The 27341-nt window shown below is 60.1% G+C and overlaps 1 protein-coding gene across 1 annotated transcript; it reads left to right on the top strand.

The window, feature by feature from the left end:
• The first annotated feature begins 199 nt into the window (after positions 1–199).
• Positions 200–23479, top strand: SPOCK2 (SPARC (osteonectin), cwcv and kazal like domains proteoglycan 2). The gene is made up of 11 exons (XM_036337016.1): positions 200–1002; positions 13676–13684; positions 14045–14090; positions 14309–14423; positions 16321–16435; positions 18322–18436; positions 18800–18919; positions 19823–20041; positions 21320–21382; positions 22806–22943; positions 23057–23479. Exons 1-11 carry the CDS (start codon positions 814–816, stop codon positions 23206–23208), a joined length of 1281 nt encoding a protein of 426 aa, XP_036192909.1. The 5' UTR covers positions 200–813; the 3' UTR covers positions 23209–23479.
• The last annotated feature ends 3862 nt before the right edge of the window (positions 23480–27341 follow it).

Raw genomic sequence — 27341 nt, 5'->3', positions numbered from 1 at the left:
AACAAAAGGGGTGACAGCCTCAGACAGCTGCTTGGGGAGGAGGACATCTGCCTCTGCTTTGCCAGCCATTCAGTGCTTGGGTCTGGCCTTGAAAAGAGCTTGTGGGGCTGGGGAGCAATAGTTCGGAGGAGGCAGCCAGTTGTTATGCGGCTTTTGTCTCCAGGAAGCCACCCATTCCTGTAGGGCCCGAACGCGCAGGAAGCCAGCTGTCAGGGCTGTGGCTCAGCCCCCTGGGTGGGAGGCAAGAAAGAGAAAGTGTCTGTGGCCAAATTTCCGTTTAGACACCTGGGCCCGGCCGGCTTTGTCACCGGAGAGTTTTTTCTTCTCCCACTTCCACATTCCCCAGGGGCCCCTCTTGCTCGCCACCCTTGGGAAGGCAGCAGGGGCGCCTGTTTGGATCCTGGGTTTGCAGCTCCGAGTGCGGGGCTGGCTGGGCTCTGCGGCGGCTGCCTGTGTTGGGGCGCTCTGATCCAGCGCTCCCCTTGGAAAGCTACCCCCTCCATTTTTTTTTTTTTTGGACCAGGTATGATGATGTCAAACGTGATGCTGATGCCACAGTTACAGACACGGCCCCTGTTGGCGCAGCCTCTCTGACTCGCCTCCTCTCCGCGCCCAGCGCTGGCTTCTTCAGACAAGTGCATCTCCCAACCAGGTCACATTTCAGCCGCGGCCCGCTGTCCGTCTGTCTGTCTCCGGATCAGGCCCGGCGGGAGGAGCGCGGAGGAAGGCGGCAGCGTTTGCGTCGCCAGCCGTGTGGTGGGCGGAAGGGCACTGAACACCGCAGAAGTCAGACCCCGTCGGACCCAGGCCACGATGCGCGCCCCGGGCTGCGGGCGGCTGGCGCTGCCGCTGCTGCTCCTCGCGGCGGCCGCCTGGGCCGAAAGCGACGCCAAAGGGCTCAAGGAGGGCGAGACCCCCGGCAATTTCATGGAGGACGAGCAATGGCTGTCGTCCATCTCGCAGTACAGCGGCAAGATCAAGGACTGGAACCGCTTCCGAGACGTAAGCCTGCCGGGCGGCGGGGGCGAGGGCCGGGCGAGGGGCGCGGGTTTGCGGAGGGAGCTGGGGAGCCAAGACCCCCGCGCGCGGAGCGGCGGCTGCAAGTCGCAGCCAGAGGCTCCCGCAGCCCCGCCGGCTCGCGGCTCCGCGAGTCAACACGGGGCGCCCGCCGGGCTCGGCCAGTCGCCGCCCGCACAGCCCGGAGCCCCTTTCTGGGTCCTCCTGGCCCGACCGTCTCCCCCGCCGCCTGCGGGGCGCTGAGAGGGATGCGGGATGCAGGGTGGTGGTGGTCGTGGGTTGCAGGGCGGGAGGGGCGGAGACCCAGCTACCCGCGTCCTTTCATTTATTTTTATTTATTTGTGAGTCGCCCCAGGCCCGCACCCAGCGGGTGATGCTGCAGGCTCCGCTTACCGGGCGCTGCGGAACGGGCAGGTCTGGGTGGGGCTGGAGGGGAAGATGGCACGTGTGCCCTGTCCTCTTCTCGGGCTTTGGGGAAGGGGGCGCAGAGGGGAAAGGGTTGGGGCTTTGAGTTTGGGGGCGGGAGGGTCCTAGCGATCCTCAGGCGAGGCGGTGAAAGGCGTGTCTGAGATGGGGGAGGGGGCGGGCGACGGCAGTGAAGACACCCGCGGCCACCCCGCCCCGGGGGCCTCCAGAGCCGGTGCCGAGTGCGCGCACATGAAATCTGCTTTCCTGGACCAGCCTTGCACGGGGGAGCCCGACCCCGAGCTGGGGAGCGGTTCCGATCCGGAGAAAAGACTCCCATCGCCCCATGAGCTGGGAAAGCAGAGGGGAAAGCCCAGCGCGAGGACCGGGGCCTCGGCGACCGCCGCCGGAGCCCGGCTTCACCTTGGGAGGAACTTTGCGGGGCTGGGGTGGGGAGGTGGCTGCGGACGAGCCGGCGTCGCTGCAGCACTTTGTTTACAGGCACCTGTAGATCCGAGGGGAAACCGGAGGCGGCGTTCCCAGAGGGGAAGTGAGAGAGGAGCGGGGCGCCGAGGGCGTGGCGGGCCCAGGGGAGGGGCGGGGGTGGGAGTGTGAAGGGGAGGAGGGGCCGGGATGCGCCGAGGAGGCGCTGCTGGTCCCAGCGACCTCGGGCTCTCCGATGCCAGTTCTCGGAAACCTTTTCTGCGACCTCAGTTCTTGCTCCTCTTTCCCCAAATGCCCTCATCACACCTCCCTAGTGCGACACCAGCCACCCCGTGACCTTCCTCATCTTCTCTTAAACTGCCTGCACCCAGGAGTTCTTTACCAATGTGTTGGGAGCACACAGGCTTCCTATGAATTGCAGCCAAATGATGGGAAGAGGCTGAGAGATAAGGATCTTTTTGTTACTGCGAGAGAGAAGGGACTGTTTCTCTCCAATGTCATGGCGGGCTGAAATGCATCAGGAGTCGCCTGCTGCCGGTCACCGTGGCCTGGGCCCCAGAGTGGGGGTTTGCCCCACCCACGGCAGGTCCAGCCAAGGCACAGTGGAGCTCCAGCCAGGCCTTTTCCTCGGCCCCTGCAGGCCAGGCACAAATTAGCTGCAGTCTCCTGTCGCTGCCTGGGAAGCAGGCCGGTCACAGCCGCAAGGGAGGGGGTGGGTGGTGGGGGTGGGGGGAGCGCAGGCTGGTCCATCCCATCCGGCATCCATGTGTCACTGGTCCAGGCCTCCCTCAGACTGACTGGCTGTTTGATCTTCCAAAACGGTGCTGGTGAAGGTCAGAAGGAAAAGAAGTGCTTAATCAGAACAGTAAAGGTTTAAAAATAAAAGATGCCTCCCCACTCCCTTCCTCCACCTGCTTCCAATAGCCCACTCTGTGGGTGAGGATAAATGATTGGCTGCTTGACCCCTGGCACAGGGCTGCCCACCTGTCTCCCTGTCTTGATGCCAACCGCTTCCCCCTTCCTCCCATGCTCATCAGCAGAAAGGCACCAGATTTGGAATTCTGCAGGACCTTCCCCATGGGATTCATGGAAAGCCGGAGGGCATGGATTGGTTCGGGTGGCCTGAGGCTTTTTAGGGCAGGTTTCCGCTAAAACCCCAATAAGGAGGCGCTCTGGCTGCAGGAGGACGGGTCAGGGGAGGCTGTGTGGAAGGGCCCAGCTCCGGGGCTGCTGGCAGCTTGTGCAGAAAGGCAGGACGCTGCTAGCTCAGTCACTGCATTGCACAGCTTTAGGGGTGCCCCAGTGTGCGTGGCGCCCTGGGATTGTGCAGTGCACGGACTGTGCACAGGGGCTCTGCCAGCACCACAGACTCCTCTCCTCCCTCCTCCGTTAGCAGAGGTCCCGCTTCCCACCCCAGCGCCTTCAGCCTCTGGGTGGGCACAGGAGCATCAGGCTTTGTATACATTTCAGCGGCTGAAAATATATCCCTTGGCTCCTCAAAGGCGAGAGAGGCGTTTCTTCTTTCGAACCTTTGAGGTGTTGTCAAGTTGAGCCAGAACCTTGTTCATAATCAATCACAGAATAGCACGGGGTCCCCAGTTGCCTTGGTGGAAGGGAGGCAAGCAAGAGAACGGCATATTCTTAGGAAATAGGATGGGGGAGTCCATAGTATGGGTGGGGGTCACGTCTCATTGAATGGCACTGACTGAACTGAGGGGGAAGATTGAGGGAACTGTGTCTAAGGGGTCAGGGGAACGAAGGAAAGGAGGAAAGCTTGGGAGTGGTTCCCACGTGGAATTGGTCTGAGCTGGTAGGGGGAGTCCAGCTTAGCCTTTTTCTCTGAGCACTAGGGTGGTAATGGAGACAGGGTTTACCAGTGGAGCAACCCTCCCAGACAGTGGGCACAGGGCTTTCATATCCTGGCCCCGGGCAGACCTCTGCCAATGCCCGGGAGGAGGGAATGTCATGTCAGAGGAGAAGGGGATGCTGCGATCTAGCTGAGCCTGACCCTGGGCAGGCCTGGGCTTCCCAGAGCCCCGCTTCCAGTGCTACCATCCGGATTCACTGAACAGGGTGGGACTGTACTGCAGGTCTTTGGAACAAAGCGTCCAGGGCCTCAGAGATAGAGATGGACAGTTGAGAGGAGACAGGCCCATTACACAGCATTCTTCCGGCAGCTCCAGGAGCCTGGGGAGGCAGCACTGACTGTTTTTTTTCTTCCCGGCTCTTCCCTACTCTGCACTCTATTTCCATTAAAAGTTAATGGTACTGATGAGTGTCTGGCACTGTGCTTGGCACCCAGGAGGCACCCAGTTAATGTGCTGAACCACTGATTGCAATGAGTGCTCACATCTGCCATTCCCTGCAGGAAGCACTCGGTGGGCAGCACCTTGTGCCCTCGGCAGTCTGTGAGGTAGCTATGATTACTGGATGGCCCACCCATTTTGTGGTTGAAGAAATGGAGGCACAGAGAAGTTAAGTAATTACCCAAGGGTCAAAGAGCTAGCAGGTGGCACAGCTGGCATTTGAACCCAGTTGTCTAATTCAGCTTTGCTTTTCAGGGAATTCTAGGCTTAACCGTTAGTGAGAACGGGAAGGAAGAATCTACCCTGAAGAACAAAGTCTAGCCTGGCTTGTGCTCTGTGAGTCTCAAGGAAGCCCTGGGCAGGAGCAGCCCCGCCTAAGGAGTGGGCCTGAGGCCCCCGCCTGCTCCCAGCCTCTGGGCTAGTGAACTCCAGCGGCAGCTGAACACCCAGGAGAGGCGGGAGTGCGGGTCTGGAGGCCTGGGTTCAGGTTCTGGCTCTGCCCCTGTCTGGGCACGTGATGCCAGGTACATCCCATAACCTCTCTGAGCTTCAGTTTTAGGCAGGGAAACGGAAGTGGATGCATAAACACGAAGGCATCCATTTCGGGCAATACTCTGCCGCCCCACCGAACAACCACCAGCTGGCTCAGCATTTCCGGGCTGGCCCAGGCCATGCCTCGGTCTCCATGAAAAGATGTTGACGTGTGTTCACCAACTCACCCATTCACTGCAGACCCAAGCCCCTCCCAGGCGCCAGGGCTTTGCTGTGATCCTGGGCTCCGGCCCAGGGAAGTGTCGCCTGCTGGCCACGCAGGATTCCCATGTCCTTATGCTCACCAGGCGGGTCAGTAGCAAGTTTTAGCCACACAGGTGCTGCCTGCCCCGCACACCTTCACCAGTGCCGTGTGGGGGTGAACTGCACAGATGCTTGTGGATCAGCGTGGGATGTGAGAAGAACACAAAACTGGGTCAGAATGGGGTTCCATAATTGGGGTTCTCCCCTAGCCTCTTCCTCCGCCCTGGCTTTGAATCCTCTCTCACACAAGAGCGGTGTCAGCATGGCGAGGGACTCTTGAGCACCCAGCAGGGCTCGGAGCCCTGGGAAGAGGGAGAGCAGAGCCCGCTGCCTGGAGAGGCTGTCATGTGCTCCTCTCATCTCACAGCTGCTCTAAGAGGATAGCCAGCCGCCGCCACCCACCCGTCTAGGTCTTGGCGTCTCCATCTCCGGGCGGTCAGGGCTCTGTCTGCAGGAGGGGAAGAGCTCTATCCCACCCCAGCCCCCCGGGCCCGGGAGAGCACTCAGCTTGTCTTCCTGGTGAGAGGACAGACTAATGTGAGGACAGACTAATTGTGTGGCCGTGGGGGAGCCACTTCACATTTTTGGCCCTTGATTTTCCCATTGGTTTAATAAGCAGGCTAAACAGAATCCACCAAGCCTGCCTCACTCTGCGATGCCAGGAAGACGGCACTAGAACCCGTGAACAGCCCCTCACCCGCAGACATACCCCACCACCCACCCACCCCATCCTGGCAGCAAGGCTTGAGGTTTAGGGAAGGGATTTTCCTTTTGCTCTTGAGGAAATATCTGTGACAAATCAGGGTAGGGGATGTCTTAGCCAGAGACGGAGAAACCTAAGAAATGGGGCGTGATGGCGTCTTGGGGGGAACCGCAGGCTGGGGACGGGCATGCCGCTTCTTACATGTTGATTGCAGCGTAACATGAGTCTTCTTAGGATTGCAAATAGGAGAAGGTTTCCAGGCAAAGGCCTGGGTACACCTCTGTCTAACCTGGTCGGCTGTAGGGTGCTGCGCTTCTTGCCATGGGACAGCCGGACCCCCGAGGCCCAGCCGCATTCAGGTGGAGCTGTGCTCCTTCCCCGGGGGCCTGCGGGATTCGTTGGCCATCGGCTCTGGCACATGTTGGTGCTGCCTTGTGGTCTCACGCTGTGGGCCTGTGTCTCCAGAGTCCTCCTGCAGGTATTTTTAATGTGTGTTTGTCTGGTATCTCCCAGGGTAAGCCCCTGAGGGCAGGGCCTGGGAATAGACGGCTCGGTGTACCTCAGCAGCCCGTCCTCTGAGCACTGCACTGCGTGCCTGTGTACACAGTAGGTGCTCAGTGTAATTGTATGCGCTGTGGAATGTGAGAGCCAGAAAGGATCTTGGCTAACCCTCATCTGACCCCCTCCCTGTCCTCTTCAGACAGCAGAGGGCCCAGGGCAGCGGGGGCTCTGGGCTGAGCCTTGCTGGTTACTTAGAGAGATCTCTTCCTTTTTTTGGACCCCAAAAGGTGGGACAGTCACACTAGAACCCAGCACCCTGACTCGCCAAAGATTCACTTGTGGTCTAAGGGAGCGAGTGACACCACGAGGGAAGGTTGTCCCAGGCCTCCCTGTCCCTCAGCCTTTGTGCCTGTGGGTCTGGGCCTGACTGCAGCCAGCCCCCTCTTCTCCTGGGGAGTGGGGCTCAGCGCCCTCCACCCCAACCTCAGGGCGCCCACAGAGCAGCCAGCCACCTGTCGGCCCTGTGCTCCCTCGGGGAGAGCAGGTCCCCGGAGGCAGGGCACCCAGATGCCCGAGGAGAGGTCAGGGCTGCGCTCAGCAGGAAGCCCGAGCCAGCTGGCTGCTGTCCTACCTCTGCCGCCGGCGCCCGCTGGCTCCTGCCCTGCTCCCTTGCACAGGGGAGGACTGTGGCTCAGACTCCCTTCCCTCTCCTGAAAGGTGTCATTTTGGAAGAGCCAGGGGAGCAGAGCCGTGGAGCCTGCAACATAAAGCATTAAGCACGAAGCCCCACATTCTATAGGTGGAGAAACAGACCCAGACAGGGTCAGGGACCTGAGGACCCATCTCCTCTCTGCCCTACCGAGAGCCAGAAGGAAGACGGGTCTGTGGCAGCTCCCTGTCCTCAGCCCTGGCCTCTGCCTGGCACAGCAGGACGGGGGATGCCCCGGATGCCCCTGGATTAGCAGGAGGGCAGCTCTGGGAGGCTGCGGAGGGCGTTGGTGGGGCATACCGGAGGCTGGTAGAGCTCCTGGCATGCAGGGAGTGACATGCACAGTTATGCCTCCGAGGAAATTCCTCCGAGGGGAGAGGAGATGGGAGCAGGGCGGCTGCCAGATACCTGTCTCCTTCTGTTTGTCCAGGCCTCACGGCCTCTGCCGCTCCCTCTGAGAGACGGACAAATATGTAATGACTGCCTGTTCCGCCCTCCTCAAGATGCCTTCTGCCAGCTCGTGATGGGGGTCATCCTCCGCTGAGAGGGAGCCAGGCAGCCCCACTGGGCCCCTCCTTCCTTCCTGGGTCCCTCACTCTGTGCTCCCTGGCTGTTTGCAGGGAGGAGCAGGAGGAGGCCTGGGCACAAGCCTCCCACTCCAGGGCCTCCTCGGGGACTGAGGCGGAATAATGCCAGGCACTGGGCCCTCCAGAGGTTGGGAGAGGCCTGGCCTTGTTCCAGTGTGAGAGGTTCTCCATCTGTTACAAAATGAAGAAATGCCATCACAGGGTTACGAGTTGTGGTTTAGTTAAGTCTCAGGACGAGCATCTTTGGGTCTCACCCATGTGCCTCTGGCTGCGGATCCTCATTGAGAGACAAAGGCCAACGTCTGTACTTAAGGGTGTGGGGGATGGTAAACGGTGACGGAAGGAGACTCGACTCTGGTGGTGAACACACAGTACAGTATAGAGATGGTGTATTACAGGATCGTACACCTGAACCCTACATAATTTTATTAACCACTGTCGCCCCAATGCAATCAATAAAAAATGTAAAAGTCGACAATTGAGGCCCCTTGTGACCATGAGACCCGAAAGTGCATCTTGTCCACCCCCTCCCCCAAGCTCCCACTGTTCGTGCCAAAGAACTGAGCGTCAGCGATCTTTCGAAAGCACAGAGCTTCCCAGTTGACGAAATGCTCTCTCAGACAGATTGCACGGGTTCCCCGAGCTCAGGGGAAAGGCAAGGGCATCATCTCACAGCCACGGAGGTGGGTCTGGGGAGGGCAGGGCTCTGTAGCCTGCAGCCTCCCCGGCAGGCAGAGGCCAGGCCTCCAGCACACTGCAGCACAGAGGCAGGCGGAGATGGGTTCAAGGGGCTTTAGCCCAGTAAGTTGGGGCCTTGGGAGGACTGCTCTTCCTTTGCTCCACTTACTGCGGAGTCTCCTCCTCCCACCAGATGGAGAGGCTGGGAGAGATTGGGTTAATTCAAGCTGTGAAGTGAGCGGGTGATTTGGGTGCTAATTAAAATGACAGGAAGTAAACACCGCTAGGAAACACCCAGCATGTGCCCCTAAGGCCCTGCTTGGCCTGCACACTCACCACCATCTCTCCCCCAGCTTGGCACGGTGGGCTCCGTCTCCATGGCAACTGCACTGAGCCTCAGAGATCAAAGCAGGAGATGGGTTAGCTCCAAACTAGCTGAACCAGGAGCATGTCAAGGGGTTTCTGGAAAGTGCCTGGAGAAGGGGGGCCCAGTGTCTTCCCCCACCACTGCCGGTCCCCCTCTCTGCTGCAGGACCCCTGCCTGGGGGTTGAAGCAGAGCTGGTGGAATGGGAAAAACCTCCCCGGCTGGGATGGGGCCTCCTGGGTCCAGCCCCGGGCCTGGGACTGTATGGAGCAGTACGGAGTCCTGGTGGGGCGGGGGGGGGGGGGGGGGGGGGCGGGGCGGGGGGTACAGGTTCTGGAATCACAGGCCCGGGGCCCCCAGTACTCTTCTGCTGGGCAGTTGATGTGTGACCCTGAATAAGTGCCCGAACCTCTCCCAGCCTTGATTTTGTAACTGAGAAGGGGGGTGACAGTAGTCACTTTCTCTTAAGGTCTCTGTGAAGAGTAAGTGAGGCGATGAACGTAAACCGCTTAGTGCAGCGCCTGCTCGCGGAATTGCTGAAAAGACGTGAGCTGTTATTCTTGTGCTGGTGCTGGGCATGGACAGAGGAGCTGTATGTGGTCTGTCCTCAGTGAAGGGCTCTTAAGGGGGAAGAGACGTGCTCAGAACTGTGTTCTAGAGAGGTCCCTGTGCCTGCAGCAGTGTGAGGGGAAGGACGCGGAGAACCCGGGAGGAACGAACGCTGCCAGGATTGCGGCCACGGCTGTCAGGGAAGGAGGGAGGCGAGCCAGAGAGAGGAGGAGGGGAGTGGACAGGAGGGGGACAAGGGCAGGGCAGCTTCTTTGGCTCCATGTTGATGTCGCAAGATTGGAGTGGGGAGGGCGGGATGCTGTGCAGCCAGAGGAAAAGGCCTGGAAGTCAGGAGCCGGTTCCGTTCCGTGAGCGGAGGCGTGTCCTCAGGCAGAGAGCATCTGCTGGGCGTGAGGCTCCCTCCCGGGCAGAGGATAGCTGCTCCTTTCACCTCCGGCTCCACTGGGAATGAAGACAAGACAGGCCCAGAGAGGACAAGGAGAGCATTCCACAGGAGGTGCGGGCTGGAGGCCCTCAGACCCGGAGCTGGTGCGGGGGGCCCGCCCGCTGCCTGCTCAGCCCCAGTGGAGCCCTCCTGACCCGGCAGCCAGGAGGCTGCCCCAGGCTCAGACGGTGCTTCGGCAATGATGGTTTAAGGAGCTCTGTGGGGGGTTCTCACGTGCAGCCCCAGCTGAGAGGTACCCCTGGCACAGAGGACTCAGCCCCAAGAGGGGGAGTGACTTGCTGAGGCCCCACCATGAGCCAAGTTTAGAGCAGGCTCTGGTCCAAAGCCCTCTCCACCTCCCTGCCCCCCTCAGTCCCGACTCTGCCCCTCCCTCAACAAGAGACCCCCCTACCTGCAAGGGGCTGCAGGGCCCCCTCGGGTCCAGTGTGGAGCCCCGGCTCACGCTCTCATCTGTTGCTCTGCCTCTGTGAGCCTCAGCTTCCTCGTTTTTTAATGGGGTTGATTATAGTGGTCCCGCCTGCGTCACAGGATTGAGAGGGAAAAGGAAGACAGACACGCAAACCTATTGAAGAGGACCCGCTTTTAACGCACCAGGCGTGTTTCCCTGAGCTGCCGTGCTGAGTGCATGGTGTGCAGGGGTCACGGCTGGCTGAGCTGACCCGGTGAGAGCCAGGTGACAGACATGCTCGTCCTTCGCCCAGAACTTTGGATCTCAGCCTGGGACCCATCCTCCTTCCGACTGGCCCAGCTCTAGAGCGGAACCCCTTTTCTCAGGGGAACGAGACCCCCCACCCAGCCGCCCGTCCGTAGCAAAAGCAGATGGAACGCACCGCCTTCCCGAGAAGACCCTGCCGCCTGGAGCCCTTTGCCAGGCCATTTCCACCACTGCCAGCGGCCCCCTGGGCACCATGACAGACGCTGCGCACGGAGAGGCACGGTTCACACTTGCCAGCCAGCACCTCTTTTCTGCTTATAGACGGGCCGGCCCCATCCGGCCTCGGGGGCCCGTGTGTCCCGGGGCGCTGCCTCTACCCTTCCCCGACCCCTGGGGAGACGCTTCACTTCGCACTGGTCTCTGCTGCCCCGTGGTGGCCTCTCTCTTCCCTCCAGGTCTTGCTCCACCTGTTTTCTGACCCCCCACCATTTCCTCTGCCCAAAGTCCATGGCCTCTTCTGCTACGATAGCTTTTATTTGTTGAGTGTTTTGTGGAAACCAAGCACCTCCCAGACGCCATCTCCTTCCATTCCTGGAGTCCCAGGAGATCGGTGCCGAGCTCCCACAGGCCAGCTGCTTGCCCAGAGGTGCTGCAAGGGAGGTGGGACCCTGTGCGACTCCGGGCCCTCTCCTCACCCCTCGGCCCGCTGCTCCCACTCCTGGGCCCCGGAGCACTCGGGCCTCCCTCCACTCACCACGTGGACACAGAGTGTGGCTGGAACGGAGGACAGCACTGTATACAGCAGGGGCTCAATCCCTGCAGGCTGATCAGAGGGGAGTGGGAGGAGTGGAGATAGCTCCCCGCCGGGGCTCTAACGAAGGAGCTGGATGGTGAAATCTCCTTTCTCAAGGCTCCCCCTTCCCCACCCACTTTCCCTTAGATTTCTAATAAAAAGTTCTCGGTCTTGACCTTCGAGACCCACTTTGTACTGAGCTCCAAAGGCTCACAGCATGGCTGGGGGTTAGGCAGTGGGGTGGGTGAGAGTGTGAGTGAGCCGGCATGGAGGCCCTTGGCTGACACACACGCCACCCGGCCCATTCCAGTTCAGGTGCAGGTGGGTCTGGGCACACAACCCCCCCATTCCAGTTCAGGTGCAGGTGGGTCTGGGCACACAGCCCCCCCCCCCCCATTCCAGTTCAGGTGCAGGTGGGTCTGGGCACACAGCCCCCCCCCCCCCATTTCAGTTCAGGTGCAGGTGGGTCTGGGGCACACAGCCCTTGAAGTGTCCCCAGCCACTCCCCTCCTGGGGATGATGGAGCAGCGGGCCCTATAATTTGATGGAGGCCAGGCCCTACTTGTGCCCCGACCTTGTAACCCTGGCCGGAGCCCTTGGCCACTCTCAGCCTCCACTTTCATCAGGTGGAGTGGGCACCGGAGAGGATGCTCTGTCCGGAGGAGTCTCTGGGCTGGCCTCCCTGGGCCCCAGCACATGCGGGAAACGGCCTCAGCTCCTAGCCCTGCGGTCTCCTTAGGAGCTTGCCTGGGGCTCAGGAGGTCAGGCCGTGCCCTGAGGAACTGGGTGGGGCCTGAGCCTGGCGCTGGGCTGGACGGTCCAGTGCCCCGGGAGGCCCCGGCCAGGTTCTCCGGAAGCCCCTTCAGAGGCTTTGCTCCAGCTGCTCCTGGGCTCACGGACAGTGGGACATGTGGTCGGGACAGATGTGGGCAGAGTGAGGGGGAGAGAGAGAGAGAGAGGAGAGGGACACCGAGGGATGTGAACAAAGATGCACGGGAAAGCAGGACAGAAAGAGCAGAGCTGGTGCAAGCCACCGCCTCCTCCCAGGGCGCGGTCTGCTGGTTTCTTGCCTGCCTCTCTCTCTCCCCTCCCCTCCCTTCCCTTCCCCTCTCCGTCTCACCCCCTCTCAGTGGAAGAGTCTGGAAGATCAAGTGGGAGGGAGAGCCTTCGTGCTCAAGTGTGAGAACTGGAGGCTGCTGGGAGAAGTGGCTTTGTTACTTTGTTCCTAGATAAAAACCATCTGGCATTGGGTGAGCTGCCTGGAAGTGTCCCTGTTCCCTACTGTTGCTTACATGTGTGCTTATATGCCACGCTCATAGACGAGGCCCTGCACGCATGCAGGCCCCGTGTGCAGAAACATAGTACACACCTGACCGCGTGCACTCTACCGGGTGCTGACCCAGCGCCTGCTCGGCCCTGGCCACTGTCTGGCCTTTCAGCCGTGGTGCCTGCCCTCCTTTGTGCCCCTGGCTGCCCCCATGTGGCTGCCCGGTGATCAGGAGCCCTGTGCCCTCCCCCCAGGCCTGACAGGCATCTGGCCCCTTCCCACCTCACCCCTGCACACCTCTGACCCTTGCGGGGACGGGACCCTGGATGAGTGGGCAGTTGTGTGTGGCTCCTCATGCCCCTCTACCTCCATCCAGAGGAGGCCAGCAGCTGGCTCCTTGGCACCGCCAGCCTCCTGCCTGCCTGGCAGAGCTTCCACCGGAAGCACCCTGTTCGCCAGTTCTCAGCAATGTCATCCCCCACCCTGGGGACAGGAGGGGAACCAGGCGTGTTGGGAGTGTCCTGCCAGTGAGCTAGGCTGCGTGGAGCTGCTCTGCCTCAGCCACTCCTCGGCCCACGGCCCTGAGGCCAGAGCAGGTGGGGAGTGACCGTCCACGTGCCTCCTGTCTTGGAGACCGTGTGTCGTAGCCAGAAGAGAGGCGTGTGCTGGTGTCAGGAGACCTGGGTTCTGTGATGGTGCGACCTGGGTCAGGCCATTTCCTATCTCTGGGGTTCCGGCCTCTCCTGTACACCGAGGAGCTGGGCAGGATGACCTGAGAGGGGCGTTCAGGACCCTCGGAACCTGAGGGTTTGTGGCTGGACCGTGGTACCTGAGGACGCTGGCCTCCTTGCTCTCTGTGCACCGTCGGAGCTCTGCAGGAGAGTCAGACCTTGAGGGAGAGCAGTCCCTGTGCCCCCTCTAGGGAGGGCCTCCTTCCGCCTCAGTCACGGTGGGCACGGCCAGGGGAGGGGACTGGCAAGGGACGCACCCTCGCAAAGAGAGGGTGGTGTTTCTGCGACACCCAGGGCACAGGTGTGAGAGTCACTTTTCCCAGGTGCTATGGGCCCCTCAGACCTTGTCCTGATGGTGGAGACAGGGCTGAGCCGTTGGGAGCAGCCTCAGGGTCAGGAGGAGTGGGATGGGCCTCACCCCTCAATGCCATGGGCCTCACCCCGACTGCTCCTGGCTGACCCTAAGTGGGCCAGGTCTTAAGCTGTCTGTGGTGAAGACATAGGGATGCTGGCCTCTAATGAGAGGCTCTAGAGGTCAGAGGACCATAGCAATGAAAGGCCAGTGCCCAGTGCCCCACAGCCCCGTGATGAGGCGGGGAGCCCTGGGATCACGGGTCTGAGGGTGCGCCTCACTGAAATCCCCGTCTCTCCCTCTCTCCTCCTGCTTCATTTCCCATGGCCTGCTGCTGCTTCCCGATCCCCAGGAGGTGGAGGTGAGTACTGCCTGGGCCCAGTTGCATATTTGCACCCTCACCCTGACTTCCCTGTAGCATTCAGTGTGGGATTGTCCAGGGGGAGGCGGGGAGAGATGGGGAGAGGATAGGGGTGGAAAAGGAGCTTATGGGAAAAGCTGGAAGGGATTCTGGACATGGGTTTAGGGGAATAGAGGTTTGGGGGAGGCCGCTGGCAGGGCCTGGGTGGACAGGGGTCATCTGAGCAGCCACCAAGTTGGTGAAAAATTTACATGTGCAAGCGGCGTCCCAGCCCTGTCCTCCCTGGCCCTGGAGTTGAACCTCCACTCTGAGATGTGAGTCTTAGCCCTTCCCTTCTCCACCCCCTCTGTCCTTTCCTAGGATGATTACATCAAGAGCTGGGAGGACAGTCAGCAAGGAGATGAAGGTAACATGCCCCTGCCAGGCCAGGGAAGGTGACTGACACCCAGGAAGCCTTGAGGCCAGAGGGCAAGTCCTGACCCTGGGCAGCCAAGGAGCTGAGGGGCTCTGGTTATCATGAGCTGCTGGAGGCAGGGACTTGCGGGCTCAGAAGCGAGGCTGGGGGCCCCCGGGATCTCCGGCACTGACTCCCAGCTGACCTGAGTTCCGACCGTGTGCCTGCAGCCCTGGACACCACCAAGGACCCCTGCCAGAAGGTGAAGTGCAGCCGCCACAAGGTGTGCATCGCCCAGGGTTTCCAGCGGGCCATGTGCATCAGCCGCAAGAAGCTGGAGCACAGGTGAGCGGTCTGGGGAGGCGGACCCCTGGAGAGGGTTTGCTTCAGGAGCGAGGGCTTGACTCACCCTCTCCCGTGCATTAGTTACCTGTTGCCGGGAAACAAAGGACCTCAAAACGTAGTGTCTTAAAATAACAAATATGTGTTAGCTCACATTTTATGAGGCTCAGAATCTGGTTCTGTCAGATGGTTCTGGCTCAGGGTCTCTCACGAGGTTACAGCCAAGATGCTGACAGGGCTGTATCATCCGAAGGCTGGACTGGGGCTGGAGGATTCACCCCCAAGCTCCCGACACAGCTGTTGGCCAGAGGCCTTTGTTCCTAGTCACGTGGGCCTGTCCGTAGGGATTCTTGAATGTCCTCACACCATGGCATCTGGCTTCCCCTAAGGCAGTGGTCAGCAAACTTATTAGTCAACAGAGCCAAATATCAACAGTACAACGATTGAAATTTCTTTTGAGAGCCAAATTTTTTAAATTTAAACTATATAGGTAGGTACATTGTTATTAACTTAAGTAGGGTACTCCTAAGCTGGCCTTTGCTAAAAACGTCCTCAATCTGAGGGGTCGACCTCAGTGAACGTACCTCCACTTCTTCTAACGCCACTTCTTCAAAATAGACTCGCCCAGGTCGAAAACCGACTTCTGTGCATGGGCCACGAAGTTTCAATCGCACTGTACGTGTGCGCCCGCATGTGGTATTTTGTGGAAGAGCCACACTCAAGGGGCCAAAGAGCTGCATGTGGCTCTCGAGCCATGGTTTGCCGACCACTGCCCTAAGGTGAGCCACCTGGGGCAGAGAGTGAGCAAGGAGGAAGCCACATCGTTTATGACCCAGTCTCCGAAATCACGCGTTACTTCTGCCACTTCCATGTGTTAGGAGCAAGTCAGAAGTACTGCCACTCTCCAGAGGTAGAGAATTCAGCTCCATCTTTTGAAGGGAGGAGTGTTAGAGAATTTGTGGACAGATTGAAGGCCACCACACCGAGAGATCGGTCACCAGACCTGTGGACCCTGGGAAAGCCCTGGCCCCTCTCTGGGCCTGGGCGTCCGCATCTGTGAGACAAATAGGTTGGCCTGGATCACCTGAGGTTCCTTCCAGCTCTGACCTGCAATGACTTCATGAGAAGGTCAAGGTCGTAGCTTCTGAGGCTCGAGGAGGGGGAGGGGTGTTAGAGGCCTTAACTGTGGCCCAAGGACAAGGCCCTTCCTGGTGCCAAGACGCCTAGTGAAGGTCCCAGTTCCCTCCCTCTTTTTCTTCATCATAGAATCAGAGACCAGAGACTTGGGGTTAGCTTTAACTGCCCGCAGGGGCCGGTAGGCAGTGTGACCTGTGAAGAGAGCCCAGTGATGGGCCACTCCAGCGAGCCCAGGCCCTGTGGAAGGGGCGTGACTGACGAGGGCTGTGTGGGAACTTTGGACCAGGACTGTCACACTTTGCAGAATGCCCAGTGGTGAAAGGCCAGGGATGCAGCCTTTTATGTGAACTCTTCTATTTTGTATATAATTCAATTAAAAACACAAACTCTGATGGCCAAATAAAATGAGTCTGCAAGGCAGATATGGCCTGCGGCCCATCAGTGTGCAACCTCTGATTTGGTCTGACCTCTTAAGCGAAGTGTTGACCCCCTTTTATGTCTTACAGCAGGGCCTGGAATTGCTGCCCCAAGGCCCTGCTGACTCAGTAACCCCAGCAAAGGGGAGGGGAGTCTATGCCATGTGAGCGGGAGGGTCTGGCTGGAGGTGACGGGGTGGGTGGCGCAGGCAGGGGCACGGCTGTGTCTACTCTGGATTGCCGGGACCAGCTTCTTGTTGGGACCCGTCTTCTGAGCCCTCTCTCTCCCTGGCCCTCTCTCATTTTCACCTCTATCCCATGCCTTCCCCACCCCTCTCCTCCTGTAGGATCAAGCAGCCTGCCCTGAAACTCCACGCAAACAAAGATACTGCCTGCAAGCCCTGCCACATGGCCCAGCTGGCCTCCGTCTGCGGCTCTGACGGCCACACTTACAGCTCCGTGGTGAGGAACTCTCGCCCACGGGGATGGGGGTGGGATGCACTTGAGGCCACAGGGAGTCGAACAGCCATCAGGGCCTCCTGAGGGACTCCCAGGGCTGATGGGGGTCCTGCATTCACTGTAGCCAATCAGAGCAGGAGCACCTGAGCCCTGGGCTGGGGCTGCCGAGGGTCTGCACCAGACCGTGCCCCAGGTCTCAGGCAGGTGCAGGCAGGGGGTGGGGCTTGGAAGAGGCAGGTGGGCAGGCGACAGGAGTTAGAGCAGTGGTTCTCAACCTTCCTAATGCCGCGACCCTTTAATACAGTTCCTCATGTTGTGGTGACCCCCAACCATAAAATTATTTTCGTTGCTACTTCATAACTGTAATTTTGCTCCTGTTATGAATCGCAATGTAAATATCTGCTATGCAGGATGTATTTTCATTGTTACAAATTGAACATAATTAAAGCATAGTGATTAATCACAAAAACAATATTTAATTATATATGTGTTTTCTGATGGTCTTAGGCGACCCCTGTGAAAGGGTCGTTCGACCCCCAAAGGGGTTGCGTCCCCCAGGTTGAGAACCGCTGGGTTAGAGTAAAGGAGGGAAGGGCCTCCTGACAGTCCCAAGGGCTGTGGGAGGAAGGAGCCTGTGGTCCAGTGACTGGGGGAGAAGGGCGAGCTCTCCACCAGCAGGTTCCCCGTGGGGGATGGGGCTCACCAGCGAGCCTGGGCATCCTGGGCAGAGGAATTACCCTTCCAGGAGGTGACGAGGATTAAATGATACAATATCTGTGAAAGCATTTTATAAACGTTAAAAGGCCATGGAAGTACGGTGCTAACTGTGAGTGCTTCTAGCAGCCACGAGGAGTTGGGAGTTTGGAGGACGCTGACGGTTGGCTTGGGCTGGGATCTAGGGCTTAAGACGCCTTTGGGGGAGATGTGCAGATTTAAGAACCGGTCCGCCCGCCCTGGGGGTGATGAGTGAAGTAGGGTGGGGATGAAGTCACCCTTTAAGGGAGGGAGGGGAGAGAATAAAGCTGGAGCCTGAGGCCAGGAGCTGCACGGAGGAGGCAGGGGAGACCAAGGAGACAGGGGCTGACAGAGGGCGCGGGAGTAGGAGAGGGCTATGGTCTGAGGCCAGGGTGCTGCCCTGTGGGAGGTAGAGGCACCAGGAGGTCTGGCTTCCATCCCAGGCCCTGGGCCTCTCTGAGCTCCCATGTTCTCTGCTGAGCACGAGAAACACAGTTCTCTCCCAGAGCTGAAGGGACCACGCGAGATAATGCTGGAGACAGCGCTCCGCCCGCCTCGCATTAGGCAGACACCACCAGGGGAAAGCTTTAAGGGCAAGGAGTGGGCGCGTCCCTCAGCAGCTGGCGTTGGCTAACAGCTGCAGCCCAGTGGTTTCAGTGAAAGCACAAGAATTAGCAGATGTTCGATAGCTGCAGCTGTTTGTTGTCAAGAGAGCTGAGCAAAGCCCATGGAGGTGGCCGTGGGAAGGCCATTGAGGGAGGGGCCAGCAGCCAGTGACCCGGGGACCAAGGGACTGGGGTGAGTGGGAGGAGAGGCTGTGAGAGCAAAGAGAGGGTGAGCAAAAGCTAAACAGGGCAGGTGGGTGGCTGGGGGTGAGAGGATGAGGACATGGGTGTCCTGGGAAAGAGAAAGGTGCAGAGAGGGCAGTTTGGTGCAGAGTGGGGCTCTTGGGCGCCTTCCATTGCTAAGCCCCTTCCTGGGCCTGCTGCCCCTGCACTGTGCGCCCATGGCCACCAGAGGGATCAGGTGGGCTGTTCATGGGCGCTGTCCTGTCAGTCATGGGGAAGGCAGATGTGGCTGCCAAGTAGATGCCCCCAGCTGCAGGGCACCCTGGGGTGAGGCCCCATCGCCCACTGACCTTCGGCCTTGTGCAGTGTAAGCTGGAGCAGCAGGCCTGCCTGAGCAGCAAGCAGCTGGCCGTGAGATGTGAGGGCCCCTGCCCCTGCCCCACGGAGCAGGCCACCGGCTCCACCACGGATGGCAAAGCAGGTAATGCGGAGTGCCAGCCACAGCCAGGGTGGGCGGGCCGGGTCTCCCCGCCAGGGCTCTGGGGTGGTTTGCAGAGCAGCAGGGAGAAGTGGAACAAGCAAGGACAGGCCTGGGGGTGGGCTGGCTGGTTAACAGAGCAGGAGGGCTTGGGCCTCAGCCACAGGGAGCCTGTGCTGTGTGTTTAGTGCTGGGGAGTGAGGGGCAAGAAGAAGGTGGGAGAGGGCGGGGAGGGAGCCTCCAATTTCTAGCTCCCTTCCTACAGCATCCCTGACAGCTGCCCGCCTCCTGGCCTGTAGGGCAGCATCTCAAGTTAAGATCATGCTTCACTCACCTCCCCCCGCCCGCCCCCACTCTGTCCTGCAGAGACCTGCACGGGTCAGGACCTGGCCGACCTGGGGGACCGACTGCGGGACTGGTTCCAGCTCCTGCATGAGAACTCCAAGCAGAACGGCTCAGCCAGCAGCGGAGGCAGCCCGGCCAGTGGTACGGAGCCCGTTGCTCTGCCTGGGAGGAGGGGGAGGTGGGGAGACAGGTGTGCCCTGGGGCCAGCCCGCCTTGTGCTCCCTCCTGCTAGACTCTGAGCCCCTAAAAGAGCCTAAACCTCAAAACAGGGGCAGCAGATTCAGGTTAGCTAAGGAAGAACGTCTTTTTTTTAAAAAAAAAAAAAAAGTTTTTTTTATTGATTTCAGAGAGGAAGGGAGAGGGAGAGAGAGAAACGTCAATGATGAGAGAGAATCATTGATCGACTGCCTTCTGCACACCCCCCACTGGGGACTGAGCCGACAACCCAGGCATGTACCCTGACCGGGGATTGAACCGTGACCTCCTAGTTCATAGGTCAATGCTCAACTACGTAGCAACACTGGCTGGGCAGAAAGAACTTCTTCAAATGGGTAGCTGGCTGGTGTTGCTAAGTGGTTAGAGCACTGGCCTGGGCACTGAAGGGTTGTGGGTTTGATTCCTGGGTAAGGGCATGTACCTGGATTGCAGGTTAGATGCCGGGCCCGGATGGGGTGTGTGCAGGAGGCATCCACTCAATGTGTCCCTCTCACAGCGATGTCCCCCCTCTCCCTCTTCCCTTCCACTGTCTCTAAAAATCAGTGGAAAAAATATCCTTGGGTGAGGATTAACAACAACAACAAAAATTGGTAGGGAGAGCTGAAGTGTAGCCAAGAGCAGGTAAGGAATTATTTTCTCTGAAGGGCTTTCAAACAGGGTTTTGATGGTTTCGGTGCAGTTCTAGGTGGAGGCAGAGGGATGGATCTGGCCTGAACAGAGGGCTGGGGCTGGGAGAGGTGGAGGGATGGAGGGATGGACGGATGATGGATGGATGGATCGGCGGACCTCTTTACCTTGAGCATGTCGGAACCTTGGTCTTCTCCCCAGGCCTGGACAAGGTTCTGGGCGCCAGCTGCAAGGACTCCATCGGCTGGATGTTCTCCAAGCTGGACACCAGCGCCGACCTCTTCCTGGACCAGACGGAGCTGGCCGCCATCAACCTGGACAAGTACGAGGTCTGCATCCGCCCTTTCTTCAACTCCTGCGACACCTACAAGGATGGCCGTGTCTCCACCGCTGAGTGGTGCCTCTGCTTCTGGAGGGAAAGTGAGTATGGCCCTGGCTGGGCCCGGCCCCCAGCCCCCGGCTCAGCCCCCGCCCCAGGCTCTCTGTGGGTTCGGAGGGGCTCTGTCCTGGTCAGCCCACCCGTCCCTGGACTCTCTCAGTGAGGCCAGCACGTAAACTCCCTTCTTGGCAGGCTGCCAGGTGAGTCCTGACGCTTATGCAGTTCGGCGTTCTTAAAGGAAGAGTGTTACCAACTATCCATGTACCATTTCTGGGGACCTGCGGAGGGTCTTGGAAGGGGCGGGAAGGGCCTGAAGCTAAAGCAACTTGGGACTCGGGCTTCTCCATGATTCCACTGTGTGATCCTTAGCCTTGGGGATGTGGCATCAGTTGCTGAACCACAAACACCTGCTAGAGATGATCTAGGCCAAGTGGCAGCTGTCATGGATGAGGAAGCTGAGGTCCCCCGGGGCCAGCTGCCCTGCCCAGCCCCTGGGGAGGCGCTGGTGCCCTGCTGGCGCCCTGGTGCTCGTGGGCTCACAGCAGCACAGCGTCCGGGCCGGGGCCGAGGCTCAGGCTCCGCCCAGGCTCCTCCATGTGCTGACGGGGAACCTGGGCAGGTGACGAACCTTCTGACTAGGGAGGGGAAAGACCCACCTCAGAGACCCTGTGAGGCTGAGCTTGGATCACTCGATTGCCCCTAACTGCCCAGCCTCCCGCTGTCTGCATCGCTGCCCCCTACAGGCCTCTACTCCCCAGGCCTCCGACGCGCATTCTGTCGATTCTGTGCACCAGCCCTGGGCGGGAGCCTGGGAACAGGTCTCATTTCACCCTCAGCCGGGCCTCCCGCTGGAAGGGCTCGGGGTCTTCCCGCGGTCACAGACAAGTTAGATTTGGCTGCCAATGATTTCAGGCTTCCCACTCACATCCCCTCTTGTCTTATGTTCCCCTGGGGCCCATACTCATGGGGAATGTGTGTGTTCACCCCTCTTTTGAATCCTATTAACTCACCCCATGGGTCACCCACACCCTCAGAGAGCCCTTGGCCTCTTGGGGGCCTCAGCCTACCTCACAGCCCTGCAATGGCCTCCCCCCGTTGGAGCCTGGGTATTTGCCTCGTGGTGCCCCTGTGTCAAATTCGGGATGTTAAAGGGATCAGTGCATCCCCCCCCCCCCCCCCCCATGGGGTGGCTCCGGGTCTGACTTGGCTACTTGCACCCTGCAGAGCCCCCTGCCTGGGTTTCTAAGCCTTGGGGAGGGGGCACAGCGCATCCTCCCAGCCCCTGGGGGCAGCCCCTCAGCGCGGTTCTGTCCCTGCAGAGCCCCCCTGCCTGGCGGAGCTGGAGCGCATCCAGATCCAGGAGGCCGCCAAGAAGAAGCCAGGTGAGGCGCTGGGCTGGGCGCAGAGCAGGAGGCAGGGAGGGTGCCCAGTCCCCCTGAGACTGGAGGCTCCAGCTGGGGCGTTAGGGGGAGGCCTGGCCTAGGAAGATAGGAGAGGGACTTCCTTCCCGTTTTCATCCTTGTGTGGGGCGGGGTCTCCCAGCCAGCCCCCAGTGAGTGTGTTTTCAGCACTAATTTTTGCCTCCCGCTAATGGAGCAGGAGGTTGGGATACAAAAGGTTCCCAGCGCCACCCCCCCCCCCCCCCGCCCCCATTTTATTCAGTTCAGCAAAGTGAGTTCAGAACTTGAGTGAGCCCGATCCCCCGCACCCCCTGCCAGTAGACACTGCTCAGCGAGCACTTGGGAGCCAGCCCAGGTCAGAACTGATGGGAGCACAGACTCGGTCCCGGGCCCATAAGGCACACAGGCTCCCCGGGCACAGCCCACGCCAACACGGCACCACCCCCAGCTGTGGCTGGCATGAGGCCTCTCTGGGCCACTGGCTTCAAGGGGAGCCCTGAGGGATGGGAATGAACCAGCCAAGTGCAGAGCTGAGGGCAGGAAGATGCTCAAGGTTTGGGGGACAGAAAGAAAGGTCCCCTGGAGTGTGGTGGCTGAGGGGACAGAAGTCTGAGGGGCAGGACCCGTGGGGCCTCCTAGCTCCTTGAGGGCAGCTTGGCATTGGACTGGGCTGAAGAGACCACCCGTGACAATACTGGACCACACAGCGACCCACCCTGGCCGAGAGCCTGGCCTTCAGGGGAGGGCTTTAGCGCCGCTTCTACCAGGAAGCCACTGAGCCTGCCTGCTGGGCCTTCGGGCAGCCCTCCTGGGTGCCTGGTATTATCTCTGTGTGTCTCGCCCCCAATGGGCAGAGTCCGTCTCTGGGTCCCCAGCGTGGTGGTCTCAGATGTCTGTTGAGTGGACAGAGGAGCAGCAGTTCCGTAGCCTGACAGAATGCGGGGGGGGGGGGGGGGGAGGGGGAAGGGGACGGGTGTCTGTAGGCAGGTCAGGTCAGAGGGGCTGAGAGGAGAAGCATGGGCATTGCCAGCAGGGGCACTCAGGATGGAGGGGCAGCCAGGATGGAGGGGCAGCCAGGATGGAGGGGCAGCCAGGATGGAGGGTAGCGGGGTGGAGGGGCCTCCGGGGTGGAAGTCAGCCTGGCCATCCTACGAGACTTGGGCCACAAGTCAGGGAAGTGGCGAGGCGGACAGCGCCATCGCGGGGCCTGAGCAGGTCATCTAGGGAGGTGGGCTTTCTCGTCTCCAGTCGAGGACCTGGGAGAAACACAGGCATCGGGCTTGTTGGGTGGTCGGTCGGTGCCTGGGCTGCTGGGGTCTGGACCGCGGCCCGGGTCCGAGCTCCAGGGCCACCCCTCTGGGTAGCTCCCCTCGGCCCTGCTCTGACCCTCTGCCCGGCCCTCCAGGAGTCTTCATCCCGAGCTGCGACGAGGACGGCTACTACCGCAAGATGCAGTGCGACCGGAGCGGGGGCGACTGCTGGTGTGTGGACCAGCTGGGCCTGGAGCTGACCGGCACCCGCACGCACGGCAGCCCCGACTGTGGTGAGGCCACAGCCCCGGGGCTCGGACGCCAGAGGCCTGTGGGGGGAGGCGGGGGGGGGGAGGTGGGGGAGGAGGAGGCAGGGGGCCTGACCTGACCTGCTTGTTCACCACAGATGACATCGTGGGCTTCTCAGGGGACTTTGGGAGCGGTGTCGGCTGGGAGGACGAGGAGGAGAAGGAGACGGAGGAAGTGGGTGAGGAGGCCGAGGCTGAGGAGGAGGAGGGCGAGGCGGGCGAGGCCGACGACGGAGGCTACATCTGGTAGACGGCGCGGGCCGCGGCGGGGACAGGCAGACGGGACAGCAGCAGGCGGCCTACGAGCGGATCCGGGAAGTACAGTTGGGAGGACCCTGGCTCCAGCTGGAGGACTGCAAGTGTGAGTGTGCGTGGCACGCGTGTGGCCCAGACGTAAGAGTGCCTGTGAGTGTGTGTGTGCGTGTGCATGTCTGTGTGTGTCTGTGCGTGTGTGCGTGTGTGTGCACGCGCATGTGCTGTGTGTTCATGTGTGTGGTGTGCATGTGCGCGTGCGTGGTGTGTGTGCGTGTGTTCATGTGTGTGGTGTGCATGTGCATGTGTGTGCATGTGTGCGTGCCTGTGCATGTGTGCACGTGTGTGCACGCGCATGTGCGTGTGTGTGGTGTGCATGTGCGTGTGTGGTGTGTGTGTGTGTGTGTGTTCGTGTGTGTGGTGTGCATGTGCATGTGTGTGTGTGCGTGTGGCATGTGCTGACAAACGTGTCCTTGGTCAAACTGCTCCTGGGGACCAAACACCCCTTTGGCCTCCTGGTAGTTATTCTCATTCCATTTGTTGTTGGTTTTAAAATGTACCCGTTCACACACATACCCACTGGAAGGTCAACATTGATGAGATGAGCTGCCCCCCTAGCCACGTCCCCTGGCCGCATCCGGGCCTGCCTGGCACCCTGGTCCTGATTGGCTCCCCTCGGCGGCCAGCCCTGACTCCTCCTGCTCCTGCCTGCCCTCTTCCTCCCCTTGGGGTCAAGCTCTAGCCTGCTGGCACGTCCCCATCAGAGGGGAGGGCGGGCAAGGAGCTGTCTGCTGGCTGGGGGTCTTCCCAGAGCTCAGCCAGTTTGGCTGTGACAGCCCCGCCGGCCTCAGGTGAGATGGGCCGGGACCCCCAGCACAGCAGGCCCCTCCCTGGGCGGGGCTGGGCGGGGCGTGGAGCCGAGGGGGTGGCCGGCAGGGAGAGCAGCCGCTGCAAATCCAGGCAGAGCTCTTAGGGGCACAGGCACCCCAGCCTCTTTCGGTGGCCCCGGGGTGAGGGCCATTCCCTTAGGCCGTGGGTGGTTACCTAGTGAGCTCTGCCTGGCCACGTGGGGGCACCTGCTCCCGTCCCCCTGGCTGGGCCCCCTGGTCCACTCTGGGAGCCTGAGGATCCGGCAGCGGTGAGGAGCCTGGGGTGTCTGCTGCACCCAGCTCCTCCCTGACCCCTCAGTAATGCTCCCCTCCCACAGACCAGTAGGAAGGCTGACCCCGAGGCCCTGCGAGGGGAGCAGTGAAACGGCAACCCTCCTGCCCGAGACCACGGCCTTTTCCCATCTCCCTCAGGGGGCGGCGCTCCTGTGCCTGGGCCATTTCCTGCCCCTCGCCTCGCAGCCCCTGCGGCTTCCTGTGTCCCCTCTGAGGGCCCCCACGGCTGCTCTGGGGGGGGGGCTTCTCCACGCTCTGAATCCAGGGGGGAGGGACGGACCAGCCAGGCACGGAGGCCACGCCTCGCGGTCCCCCAGATCTCTCCACCAGGAGGGAGCCAGGGTGGAGGAGACGGTGCTGTGCTCCCCGCCAGCCTGCCCAGCTCTCCCTGCTGAAGCGAACCCCTACCACCATTGGCGAAGCATTTCTTACCCAGACCGGCCTCTGATGCTGTTCGGTGTGTGGTGAGGGCAGTGTGAGCGTGTATGTGTGAGTGTGCTGTGTGTGTGAGTGTGTGAGTGTGTGTGTGTGTGTGTGACTATATGCTATGTATGCGTGTGTACATGTGTGTGCACGCGTGTGTTTATGTGTGTTTATGTGTGTATGTATGTGTGTGAGTGTGTCTATGTGCTATGTATGCATGTGTGTATGTGTGCATGTGGTGTGTGTGTGTGTGTGTGTGTGTGTGTGTGTGTGTGTGTGCGCACGTGCAGGCACTTTGTGTGAGACGAGGGGCCACCCCTTGGGGCCCGGGCTGTGAGGAGGGGCACCTTGGGTGCTGGGTGGGTGGCAGGCCGGGGGATTGCTCTGCGGCTCCTGCATCCGCTGCGCCCGCTGGACTTGCTGGAAGAAACTCAGCCCGTCTGCCCCTTGCTCCACCCTGGACCCCGCACCTTCCAGTCTTCTCTTGGGGAAATAGTGAGACTCCAGTGAGCCCCACCCACCGCCTCTCACGCTGCAGCACAGTCCTGTCAGGGTGTCGTGTCGTGTGGTCCCGCCGCCCCTCCCTGTCCGCCACCTCCTCCCCTGGCCCCCAGCTCAGCTCAGTGCAGGGAAATGCCTTTCCCCGCAGCCCTCTGCTCTCTGAGCAGCCGCTTCTCACTCGGAGCTACTTGAACTTGTGCTCGCGCTAGGATCGAGGTCTGTCTGTCTCTTCCCTCGGAGGTGTCCCCTGGGGTGGCTGTGGAGGATCTGGGGGCTCTGGGGTGGGAAGGCAGGGAGGAAGGGGTGCCCTTCCCCTCTGTGACCCTCCCCTCTCTCTGGTGGGGGCCTATGCTCTCTGTGTCTCTGGGTCTTCCGGTTGTGCACGTTTTTATGACCTTGTAAATATGTTGTAGAAAGAAAGCAAAAGGCCTTGCCCTGTCTCTGCAGCCCCCACACTGCTCTTCACCCCACTCTCTGAGACCCAGCCCCCCAAAGCTGACAAAGCAGCTTGTTCCCAGGGGCTGCAGGCCTCAGGTGACGTCTCATCGGGCAGCTGCGGTGTCCTGTGAGCAGGGCTGCAGGGGCCTCCCCAGCTCCTTGGATTCACGCCCGGGCCCACGGACACCACCTGGCCCCTCCCGCACCCCTCTCCATCCCCCCCGCTCCCCAGGCCGATGCAGGCAGTGGAATCAGGACTGTGTTGAAAAGATCTCAACCCAAATTTAAAAAGAAGAGTTTCTCGGGCCCTGGAGCTGCCGGAGACCTCCCACGCCATGGGTGCTGGGGGGAGGGGCAAGGCTGAGAGGGTAGGCCGGGGTTGGAGAGAACAAATGTGCCTTGAGGGGCCACTCAGGGCCCACGGGTGGCGTGGCGTGGAGCTCAGGAGGGAGAGGGAGGGAGGGGGTGAGGGCGACGAGAGTGTGATGGGTATCATGTGCGCTCCCTACTGTCCCCTGCGGCTGTGGCCATGTGGGGTCAGTGGTCACCCCCTTTCCTCATGCCAGCCTGTCCAGGTAGAGGGCAGGCCACCCGCTCGGCCTTTCACGAGCTCCATCTGCTTCCAGTTCACCTCTGAGTGGGTGGGTCCCTGGGATCAACATTCCCCAAAGCCTCCCCTCAGCCCTTGGGGAGCGTGAATGGCATCATCGTGAGGCTGGGGCCCGCAGGGGTCACAGGGAAGAGCCACTAGGGGTGCGACAGGGGACGCAGACACCCCGAGGAAGTCCCAAGCGGAGCAAACTGCTTTATAGCCTGAAGCTACTTCAACTGTGTCATGTGCAATAACTGAGCTTAGAGTTAAGAATTGTGTTCAAGTGCTTGGATTTCCGTCTGTATATTTAAGTGCTGAAATCGTATCTCTCAGTAATTTTAGATGTCTTTAAAAAAAATCGGAAAACAAAGTGTTAGACCATGTGTGTGCATTAATGGGTACTCAGCAACCCGTGGGTCACCCCACCCTCCCTCCCCCGTGGCCCCACCTCGCACACCGAGCCCGCCCCCCCGTGGGGACCCCGCCTCGTGTTGTCTTATCTGCCTATTACTCAGCCTAAGGAAACCAGTACACCCCACATGCATAAAGGAAATCAAATGTTATTTTTAAGAAAATGGAAAATAAAAACTTTATAAACACCGCCTTCTGGCAGTACTGTGATTCTTCCCCTCAGTGTCATTTTTCACTAAAATGGCGTTCACAGACGGGGCCCAGAATAGACTGCTGGTCAGCACAGGCCTCTTCTATTCAACTGCACGTGGGGCCTGGGGAGGGCGGGGCTGGGAGGCGGGGACTGACCTACTGAGGGAGGGCCAGGAGCAACTTAGAGATTTTTTTTTATATTATTGCAAATACAGGTATCCTCCCCCCGGCCCCCCATGTATATAGACTTTGAATCATTATTAATTCCAATGGGTTAATTCTGAAAAGAACCATTGGAATGAATAATGATTCAAAGTGTGTATATAGTTTTTGGGACAATATATATATATACATATACACACACAATCTATATTTGTCTATTTGCCAATAAATACATCTCTATCACAAAGT

Source organism: Myotis myotis, unplaced genomic scaffold, assembly GCF_014108235.1.
Source record: "Myotis myotis isolate mMyoMyo1 unplaced genomic scaffold, mMyoMyo1.p scaffold_m19_p_15, whole genome shotgun sequence".
In the NCBI taxonomy this organism is placed as follows: domain Eukaryota; kingdom Metazoa; phylum Chordata; class Mammalia; order Chiroptera; family Vespertilionidae; genus Myotis; species Myotis myotis.
The sequence above is the reverse complement of the archived record's forward strand: the minus strand, read 5'-3'. Positions and strand labels throughout refer to the sequence as shown.

What these genes read in the sequence shown, in the direction of transcription:
- SPOCK2 (XM_036337016.1), top strand. Translation starts at nt 814, where the DNA reads ATGCGCGCCCCGGGCTGCGGGCGGCTGGCGCTGCCGCTGCTGCTCCTC. An exon ending in CCTCTGCTTCTGGAGGGAAA is followed by an intron (nt 20,042 to 21,319) that starts GTGAGTATGGCC and finishes CTGTCCCTGCAG; the next exon opens with AGCCCCCCTGCCTGGCGGAG. An exon ending in GCACGGCAGCCCCGACTGTG is followed by an intron (nt 22,944 to 23,056) that starts GTGAGGCCACAG and finishes TGTTCACCACAG; the next exon opens with ATGACATCGTGGGCTTCTCA.